The 11,309-nt window shown below is 42.2% G+C and overlaps 1 protein-coding gene across 1 annotated transcript in view; it reads right to left on the bottom strand.

Annotated features, from left to right (window-relative positions):
* Positions 1 to 8,355: 8,355 nt before the first annotated feature.
* The window catches only part of LOC132851928 (uncharacterized protein K02A2.6-like), a 3,066-nt gene continuing 112 nt past the window's right edge, over positions 8,356 to 11,309 (bottom strand). Inside the window, exon 1 of the mRNA XM_060878909.1 lies at positions 8,356 to 11,309. This exon is cut by the window's right edge and continues 112 nt beyond it. Within this exon, the coding sequence (XP_060734892.1) occupies positions 8,356 to 11,309 (2,954 nt within the window).

Consider the following 11,309-nt stretch of genomic DNA (forward strand, 5'->3'; position numbering starts at 1 on the left):
TAATAATAATAATCTTGAATTTTTTATTATATTAATTCTTTATATTATTCCTTACGTTTACCTTCTGTTATATGTTTATGTTCTGTAAAGCTGCTTTGAGACAATGTCTATTGTAAAAAGCGCTATACAAATAAACTTGAATTGAATTGAATTGAATCAATGCCATCTCTATAATATTTGTATTAAAGCATTAGACTATCGCTGTATGTTGGATTTTGTAATGCACTGACTGTTCCACTGTCTTGCATATCTCACCATCTTTAACCAGGATCTGTAAACTTGCACTATTTGAATTTCCTTGATAGAAGCACTTGGTCACATGTAGTTGTCATGCCAAATAACTCACAGTCAAATGTTTGTTTTGTTTCCTCACGTTTCCAGATTGATAATATGGAATATTCATAAATATGGAACAGTACATTCTACATTAGTTATTAGTTATATTAGTTACTCATAATTAGTTATTAGTTATAATTATGAGTACTCCCTAACCACCACATTGAAGCCACCCACTAAAGCCCACAGGTTGCTTTTCTTTTCTAATAGCTCAATCTGTTTAAAGCTCAAGTGAGAGCTTTTTGAGTCTTCTCCGGAAGTAAAGATACTGTTGCATCTTTAGAGTTGAAGTGTTATGATGCCAAAACCGATCCACCGAGATGTGGACACACAATAACTTAAAGTTGGAGACATGCTCTACTTGAGCCTCATTGATTCATTGATTAATTTTGCACAACAGGCTCTTTCGTCTTTGTGGCATCGAGGGTGAGGTTGTTAATGGAAGACCATGCCAGCAGACTTTGTATTTCCTCCCTGTAGGCAGATTCTTCATTGTTGCAGATCTGACCAACCACAGTTGTATAATCTGCATATTTGGTGAAGATGTTGGTGTTATGCAGGGGAACACAGTCATGGGTGAACAGGGAGTAGACCAGTAGCTACAGCACGCAGCCATGTGGGACACCGGTGTTCAAGACGAGGGCTGAGGACATGTGATTACCCAACCTAATGGACTTTGGTCTATTAGTTAGGAAGTCCAGTATCCATCTGCACATAGATGAGCAGATACCTATGACGCTGAGTTTAGTGATCAGTTAAATGGGGGTCACTGAGTTAAATGCAGAGCTGGAATCAGTGAAAATCTTCTTAATGTAAGCACTGTTTTTGTCCAGTTGAATGAGAGCTAGATGAAGAGATCTAGATGAAGACATCATTAGATATGACAGAGCCACTCTTATATCTATTGGTGTACAATACATTCACCCTTTGCCGTTTTTAAACCCGGACCCATGCTGGCGGTGCAAGATCCTGAGGGGGAACAAAGGATGCGACCCGCACCGGCGTCCGCGGGGGAAACAAGCCCGTGTCAGGAACAGGCCGTGTCAGGAACGTGCACACCGCACTCCCTTACCTAGTGTCCTGTTAGCCAATGTCCAGTCTCTGGAAAACAAGCTCGATGACCTCAGGGAAAGGGTCAAGTTCCAGAGGGACATTCGGGACTGCAACCTTCTTTGCTTCACCGAGACTAGGCTGAACCCAGCGGTACCGGACCACACCATCCAGCCGGCCGAGTTTTTCTAGTTTACCGCATGGACAGAACACTGTAGTCGGGGAAGTCAAAGGGAGGTGGAGTGTGTTTGATGGTGAACAACCACTGGTGCAACAGCGCAAGCATCCTTCCTCTTACACGCTCCTGCACACCAAATCTGGAACTACTGAATCAAATGTCGGCCCTTCTATCTACCTCGAGAATTCAGCTCGGTCATAGTCAGTGCCATTTATATTCCACCTCAAGCGGACACGGACACTGCAGTATGGGACGCTGCGCTCATTGTGGTATCTCCCATATTAACAGTGCCATCCTCAAAACAGAAACTGAAACAGGAAGCTCCAGTTAAGAGGGAGGTTGCGTTTCTCAACCAGAAGCCATGGGTGGATAAAACCATCCGCGATGCTCTGAGATCCCGCTCCGCTGCCTACAACACAGGGCTCCCCACCGGAGACATAGATGAGTACAAGACTGCATCTTACAGTGTGCGCAGAGTGGTGAAGGAAGCAAAGCAGCACTATGGAAGGAAACTAGAGTCACAGTTCCAGCATGGTGGCTCTAGGAGCCTGTGGCAGGGACTAAGGAACATTACGGACTATACGGACAACACCTGCTTCTAGAATGGGGAATGCAGACACTTCTCTGGCAGACGAGCTAAACACCTTTTACGCTCGCTTTGAGGCTGCAGCTAACCACGGTGCTAGCGGCACAAACAGCATGCACACTGAGAGAGCTGGAGAGGTAAACACGTTCACCATCTCGGAGCATGACGTGAGGAGGGCATTCAAGAGAGTGAATACCAGGAAGGCAGCAGGACCAGACGACATCATAGGTCGGGTTCTGAAAGCCTGCGCTGACCAGCTAGCTCTGGTGTTCACTGAGATATTCAACCTCTCACTGGCACAGTCTACAGTATTGTCCCCTCATGCTTCAAACAGTCCAACATTGTTCCTGTCCCAAAGAAACCCCTGCCCACCTGCCTCAACGACTACCAGCCTGTAGCTCTGACCTCAGTAGTGATGAAGTGCTTCGAGAGACTTGTCAGAGAATTCATAACTGCATCACTACCAGACACACTGGATCCACTACAGTTTGCATACCGCCAGAACGGCTCTAATGAGGACGCCATTGCTCATCTTCTCCACACCACGATGAGCCACCTGGACTGCAGAAAAGGGAATTATGCAAAAATGCTGTTTGTGGACTACAGTTCAGCATTTAACATCATAATTCGCTCCATGCTCACCTCTAAGTTGGAGGTCCTGGGACTCAGCCTGTACACGTATGACTGTGTAGCCACTTCCAACTCCACCACCATCATCAAGTTTGCTGACGACACTGTTGTGGTGGGCCTGATCTCCAACAACTACGACACGGCCTACCTACAGGAGACTAAAAACCTGGAGAGATGGTGCCAGGAGAACAATCTTCTCCTGAACGTCAGCAAGACTAAGGAGTTGATAGTGGACTTCAGCACAAAGCAGGATCGGTCATACCAACTGCTAAACATCAACGGGACCCCAGTGGAGAGAGTGGATAGTTTCCGGTACCTAGGTGTTCACATCACACATGACCTGTCTTGCTCTTGCCACATCAACACCCTGGTGAAGAAGGCCCAGCCACATCTGTACCACCTGAGATGCTTAAGGGACTTCAGACTACCCTCTCAGGTGCCAAAGACTTTCTACACCTGCACCATTGAGAGCGTCCTGACGGGTAGCATCACTTCCTGGTTTGGGAACAGCATCATGCAGGACAGGCGAGCCCTTCAGAGGATGGTGTGATCAGCTGAACATACCATCCACACTGAGCTCCCTGACCTGCACGAAATCTACAGCACGCGGTGCCGGACCAGAGCCAGAAGGTTGTAAAAGATCTCAGCCATCCCAACAATGGACTCCTTTCTTTGTTGCATTCAGGGAAACGCTTCCGCTCCTTGAAAGCAAACACAGAGAGAATGAGGAGAAGCTTCTTCCCACAGGCCATTCGGAGTCTAAATCAGTTTTTTCATCAAGTTGGTTGTTACACAAAGCCAGAACTCAAGTTTAACAGCAGTTCTTACAAGAAGCTCTTAGCTGAAAGCCTTACAATACAGAATACAGTGACTAGGGTGTAATAAAAAGGGGAAAAAATGACAATAATAGTAATGTAAATAATAGGATAAGGCTTTGAAACCCACCTCTCTTAGTGCCAAGCTGTTCCCCACAGTCAACTGATCATGATCTTGTGTCAGCGGTAAACACAAGTCAGTGTCATAGGAAGTCGTTCTCTGTTCGCATCCTCTGCTGTGTTCTCTACAGCCATGGTAATTAAATGTGCTCTCTCGCTCTGTCTCTCTCTCTGTCTCTCTCTCTTTCCCTCATTTTTCAGCAGAAAATTTGAGTAATACTTTATTATCTGTGTAATAAGGAGGAGTCTTCATTGTACATTGCAGTACAAACCATGAATAAATACATCCAAGGACAACAATCACTTGCATATTATGTGTTATTATGTGTTAACAGTTTGTGAAACTGTTACTCAGATCATAAAGAAGAAATATTTGTGACATGCAGTAATCTTGGAAAAAGTATTATTCATAGTTAAATATTATATTATTATTAATATAATCTAATATATAAGGTTTTTCTAAACTTTCAGGATCCTAGAGATCTCTTGGACGATGACTCCTGAATGTAATAACACTGATCACTTCTCTGTCCTTGTAGGCTGCTTTAATCCTTTTTTTTTTTAATTCATACATGTCCTTAATTTTCTGTCCTTTTGAGTAATGAACCAGTATTTTATGGGATTAGTTTCCATTGATATACTGATGGTACCCAGTTATATATCTTTTCAAATGTAATTGTCTAAATTGTCTAAATCAACTGAGTCCTTTAAAGAGATAAAAGACTGGATGATCTGTAATTTTCTATTGTTAAATACTGGTAAGACAGAAATACTACTTATTGGCCCAAAAACCAGTACACAGAAGCTCTCACAATTCAACTTCCATTTAGAGGGATGTACTGTAACTACTATCTCGACAGTGAAAGACCTGGGTGTTATATTAGACAGCAACTTGTCTTTTGAAAATCATATCGCCCATATTACAAAAACAGCCTTCTTCCACCTTAGACATTTTGCCAAGCTAAGAAACATCCTATCTGTATCTGATGCTGAGAAGCTAGTTCATGCATTCATGACCTGCATCTTCATGTCCTGCATCTTCAATAAACAGGCTACAGTTAGACCAAAATGCAGCTACCAGAGTCTCTGAGATCACAAAACTCAGGACTTCTGGTAGTTCCCAGAATATCAAAATCTACTAAAGGCGTAAAGCTTTTTCTCTCAAGGTTTCTTCCTTTACCATCCAAGGTTTTTTTTTCCTTGCCACAGTTGCTTCAGTCACCTCAGACTTGCTCATTTTGGAAACAACACATTCAAATATATCTAAAATTAATCTTGAATTTTTGTATAATAGTCATCTTTATATTAAACTTTTGTTTTATGTTTATGTTCTGCAAAGCTGATTTGAGACCATTTCAACTGTTAAAAGCGCTATACAAATAAACTTGAATTTGAATTTATTTTACCATAGCTTGTTAGCTTGAATAACCTGTTCTCTTTTCATAGACAATTATGTGCACTTTCTCTCATCTCATCTTAGGGCTACAGACTGCATAAAGGAGACCCTCAAATGAAGCCAGATTTATCCCTGTATAAGTGTCTGTTTGATACATCTTAACAGCACACAGTCTGATTAATAACACAAAGAAATAAAAGGTGACATTCTTCACTTTTGCTTTGTTCTTTATTTACTGTTTTTGCAGGTCTAAGCTGCTTGATAAAACAACAGCAAAATGATTTTGAAATTAACAGTTCAAATACCTTCAGGGGACGTTGTATTATAAAAAGCTGCTGCTCGTTTCTTCTGTCATTTTCTTGTAACCTTCTTCTCTATTCTCTCACATGCTAAAGTAATTAAATAAGTAGCTATGTATAATGTAGTTCATTTTCTTCAGCAAACCACTGCTCATTCAAATTAAAACAGAATACAAAGTGGGTAGAATAATGAACCCATTTGCTCAGATTTCTTAAATCACAACCAAAACCAGACCAATAATTCCATTTAAAACTTTATCTATAAACAAGTAGCCATCTGATTCTTTAGAATTCTAAGAATAAGTCTTCTGTTTCCCTTTCTGCATTTCTTATACTAAAAGAACTCAAAGGCTCCCAGATTAAAACTGTCAGGTAAATTTCGATTACAGCAGGTCTGAGGACTTGAAGAATCATCCCACGCTCATACCTTCACAGTGTTGCTGTAATTATAAAAAGTCTAATAACCTTTTCCTTTTTTTACATCGTCTACATTTTACCTGCAGTAATCACAGTCAAATGGCTTTTACAATGGCATTTGGTCACAGCAAATATATCCCCAAATCAAACTTAAATAGAGTGGAGTCGGCTTGGTCGAAAAGGTTCCACTTTTGACAGCAGAAAGTGCAGACGAACCATTTAGGCTTTGAGCCGAAACTGAATTGTTAGCTTAGTAGTTGTGAATGTTGCAGCCAGAAAGTATGCAAGCGTGACGCCGATTCTTGAAAGCCAATGTTGACATATAAAATCACCAAAACAAACATGCCCCTAACCCAAATGGGTCCCACCCCTGTATTGATAGATCCGCCCACACATACATACGCAACCCAGGCAACTAATGGAAACAAATTCAATTCAAGTTTTCAATTCAAGTTTATTTGTATAGCGCTTTTTACAATGGACATTGTCTCAAAGCAGCTTTACAGAACATAAACATAGAACAGAAGATAATCATAAGGAGTAATATAAAGAATTAATATAATAAAAATTCAAAATATATATAGTTCACAGTGAGTATGTATGTATGTATGTATGTATGTATGTATGTATGTATGTATGTATGTATGTATGTATGTATGTATATGTATTTATCCCCAATGAGCAAGTCTGAGGTGACTCAGGCAGCAGTGGCAAGTAAAAACTCCCTTAGATTGGTAAAGGAAGAAACCTTGAGAAGAACACCCATCCTCATATGGGTGACACTAGATGGTGTGATTACAAATATACAGTCAGGCAAGTGTTGTATTGGTGTAAGGATCACATGGAGTTCAGATCTCCTCTTAGTATCACAGAGTCCAACTGGAGCTGGTAGATCTGTAGATGTCTCAGGATTCTCAGAGTCGGCCTCGTCTCAGTGGAGGTCCAAAAACTTCATCACACGGAAGACGATCGGAGCTGGTACAATGTCTGGGTGTCTCCGCATGGGTAGAAAAAAAGAAGAGCAGTGCAAGTCTAGTGTAATAGTGCACAATATAATGGGATGTGTTATGTGTACGCCTGACTAAAGAGATGAGTTTTTAATCTACATTTAAACTGGGAAAGTGTGTCTGAGCCCCGAACACTATCAGGAAGTCCGTTCCAGAGTTTGGGAGCTAAATAAGAAAACGCTCTACCGCCTTTAGTAGACTTAGATATTCTGGGAACTACCAGAAGTCCTGAGTTTTGTGATCTCAGAGAGCGTGAAGGATTGTAACGTGTTAGAAGACTAGTTAGATACGTGGGCGCTAAACCGTTAAGAGCCTTGTATGTTAGTAGCAGCAGTTTGTAATCAATTTTAAACTTAACAGGTAGCCAGTGTAGAGATGATAAAATTGAGGTTAAATGGTCATACTTTCTTGGCAGCTGCATTTTGGACTAACTGTAGCCTATTTATTAAAGATGCAGGACAACCACCTAGTAATGCATTACAATCGTCCAGTCTAGAGGTCATGAAAGCGTGAACTAGTTTCTCAGCATCAGATATAGACAGGTGTCAAATGTGTCTTTATCATAACTGAAGGGAAGAATAATACGATTGCAGATAATCAAACAAGCAAAAATGACCCACAAGCATAATCATGCAAAGGACGGCATATATTAGTTCTGTGAAACGAAGCAAAACCAACGTTACTCACCTATCGAAAAGGAAAAAAGCGCCTCGGCATCTTAAGTAAAGTTGGCCGCATATTCACAGATTGTAGATCCCCGAGTCAATAACTCCTGAACTAAACGCTGTTACTAGCAAAACACGGTTGTAGCTGCCTCTCTACATTACTATGCTAGAAAAGAGGTGTTATTTGTGTAGTAACAGCGTTTAGCTCAGGAGTTATTGACTCAGGAAACTCGACTGTGAATATGCGCCAACTTCCTGCTCCTTCAGTTCACAGGTCCTACTTCTTGCCTTATCGTAAGTGTTTCATTCTATCCTTTATTATAAATAGAATGGACGGTTAACGCCAATATAGTTGCGTACACTTAGCTTTATTGAACACAACAAAACCCGGTCTGTACTCTCACATGCAAACAACATGAAACGACTGGTGTCACCCTTAATACAGTCCGTGCTGCCACAACAACCATCCCAACATCCTTTCTCTTTTTTTCTTTTTTTCTCTTCAAGTAACATACAACCTGAAAACACAATTTGATTCACGAACGTACAAGAATGTAAATCAGAACACCATGGGTTAGGGTTAGCTAACCATTTACATATGCTTCGTATTGACTGAAAATTACACAATACAAAATTATTACTGTCTTTGCAATGTTTTACTGAAGCTTCAATCTTTCCCAACACCTATTCCCTTCAAGTAAGCAACATAGAGCGTTGTCTTTACTGTTTATCTTTATGCTTTATGCTTTTCCATTTTAAATGGCACATTTATGAATACAAACTTTAACTGCGGGGCGAACACATATACAAACAAAATCCCCTGGAACCCCGGAGCATACCGGTAAGTATTAGGTGGTCACTTAACATAATCTTTAAGGTATTGAGGTCTAATCACTCTTCTCCCAGGCCTTGTGATAGAAACAACAGGATTGATTGTGCTCAATTGCGAGCCGGTCACCCTGTCTCTGTTAACCTCTGCAGACTGGCAAGTCACTGTTGTTTCCTCTACTGTGGTTTTGTCCCTCCTGAGGTGTCGGCGATTTCTCCTCAGAATGTTCCCTGAGTCGAGCTGAACGTCATAAGACCTGTAGTCCACAGGTTTCACTACTGTCGCTTTCCTCCATGTGTCGTTGTGCACCTCAGGCTGGACATGGACTTTGTCCCCCTGTTTCAGAGGACTGAGATCCTTTGCATGTCTGTTATAATATGCGGCCTGACGGTTCCTGTTTTCAATCTGTCCTTGTTGAGTGTTAATTACCTTTGGTTGTAACAGGTTTTCATGCATTGGCATAAGACTTCTGGTTCTCCTACTGAACAATCGCTGTGCTGGGCTTGCTTTGATCCCTTGTGATGGTGTGTTTCTCTGATCAAGCATAGCGAGGTATGGATCCTTCCCATCCGCTTTTGCTTTCTTCAACAGCCGTTTTGCTGTCTTTACTGCTGATTCTGCCATCCCATTGCTTTGTGGGTAGGCCGGGGAGGATGTTTTGTGTTTAAATTCCCACTGTCTACTGAACTTTTTGAAATCTTCTGATGCGTATTGTGGGCCGTTGTCCGATATAACAACATCTGGGATGCCGTGTCTTGCGAAATGTGATTTCAGCTTATGGATGACAGTGGTGGATCGTGTGTCATGTAAGTAGTCCAACTCCCAGAAATCAGATAGGTAATCAACAGTGATCAGGTAGTTTCTGTTGTCTAAAGTGAATATATCTGTTCCCACCTTAGACCATGGGGTACTTGGTAGTTCATGAGACCACAGGGTCTCCTTCTGCTGCTTCACATCCATAGATCTGCAGATGTCACATTTTCCTATAAATGTCTTTATCTGATCATTCATCCCCAACCAATAAACACATTCTCTTGCCCTTCTTAGGCATCCCTCTATGCCAAGATGTGAGGAGTGAATGCGCTGAACAATGTCACCTCTGAGTGCGTCAGGAATCACAACTCTCTCCCCCCTGAAGACAATTCCACTCTGCGCACTAAGTTCCTCCTGAAATGAATGGAAGTGTGCAATGTCCTTTGGCAGGTCATTTTTGCTCATTGGCCAACCTTCTTGAATGTATCTGATCAGTGACTGCAATTTTCTGTCTTTACTAGTTTCCACTCTAATGGCCTGGAGTCTCTCTTCTGCTATATTTACATGCTGGACCATGTTTATACTTTCGATCTCCCTTTCCACTGAACTTTCTGACGCGTGTTCCGGTAAGTATGAGCGGCTCAGCGTGTCGGCTAGCAACATGTCCTTCCCTGGGATGTACTTGACTTCGATGTCATATCTCTGTAGCCTAAGTAACATTCTTTGCAGGCGCTTTGGGGTGTTCAGCAGGGGTTTTCTTACTATGTTTTCCAGCGGCTTATGGTCAGAGTGTACCGTTACTTTGCGCCCATACGTATACTGATGGAATTTTTCCATACCGAAGACAATGGCAAGACATTCTTTCTCTATCTGGGCATAACCTCTCTCTGTCTGTGTCAATGCCCGGCTTCCATAAGCAACTGGTGCCCCCTCTTGAAGTAAAGCGGCCCCTAACCCAGTCTCTGACACATCACACTGAAGTGTCAGTGGCTCATCTGGGTTGTAATATTTGAGAACTGGAGCTTTGGTGATGACGTCTTTGAGCCGTGCGAATGCCTGCTCATGAGCATCTGACCATTCCCAAATACTGTCTTTATGGGTTAATTGACGTAGTGTCTCACAGCCATCTGACAGGTGGTCACAGAATTTCGAGAGATAGTTAACCATGCCCAGGAGCCTCTGGACACCTTTGAAGTCCGTTGGGCGTGGCATGTCTCTGACTGCTCTTGCCTTTTCGGGATCCACTCTGAGCCCATCTGCGGTAAGTAAATGTCCAATGTACGGAACCTCACTTTTCCGCAGTTGCAACTTCTCTGCGTTCAATTTGATGTTCTTTTCTCTATATCTATTTAGAAGTGCTCTCAGTTTGTCATCATGGTCCTGGTTTGCTGCTTCTATTGTCTCACCCTCTCCTGTGATGAGGATGTCATCTGCTATGACGTATATGCCTCTCAACCCTTCCAAAGCTTGGCTGAGTTTACGTTGAAACACCTCCGGTGCTGGACTGATGCCCATTGGCATCCTCAGCCATCTGTATCTGCCATATGGTGTGGCAAATGTGGTCATGTAGCTCGATTCCTCATCCAATGTCACATGCCAAAATCCATTTTTTACGTCACACACAGTGAAAACTTTTGCCCTAGACAAGTCTGGTAATATGTCATCTATTGTCGGCAGAGGAAAATGGCATCTTCTCAGAGCTCTGTTGAGTGGTCTCGGATCTATGCATATCCTGAGGTGTCCTGATGCCTTCTTAACAATAACAAGACTGCTGATCCACTCTGTACTACAGTCAACTGATGTTATGATCTCTCTTCTTTGAAGATCCCTTAGCTCTGCTTTAAGTGGTGCCATCATCGCCACAGGAACTCTTCTCTTTGGCAGTTTCACTGGGGTTACTGTGGGGTCTGCTTCTATCTTATAAGCACCCTCCAGACATCCATCTCCCTGGAACACATCTGCGTAGTCTTTTCGGATATCATTCATGCTCCATATTCCATTTTTCTCATACTCTTTGGTGACAATGCTATCCACAGCCATGATGTTTTCATACTGTACTTTCACTAGATTCATGGCTTGTACTGCCCTGCTGCCCAGTAGTGGCACTGCGGACCCTTCATCTACAACCATGAATTCTAATTGGTACAGTTTCTTGTTTCTAGGCTTTCTTAGTTTAACTTTACATTTTCCCAATGGGTGCAGTGTGCTTTTATTGTACATCACCAGCA

Source organism: Tachysurus vachellii, chromosome 10 (genome assembly GCF_030014155.1).
Source record: "Tachysurus vachellii isolate PV-2020 chromosome 10, HZAU_Pvac_v1, whole genome shotgun sequence".
NCBI lineage: Eukaryota > Metazoa > Chordata > Actinopteri > Siluriformes > Bagridae > Tachysurus > Tachysurus vachellii.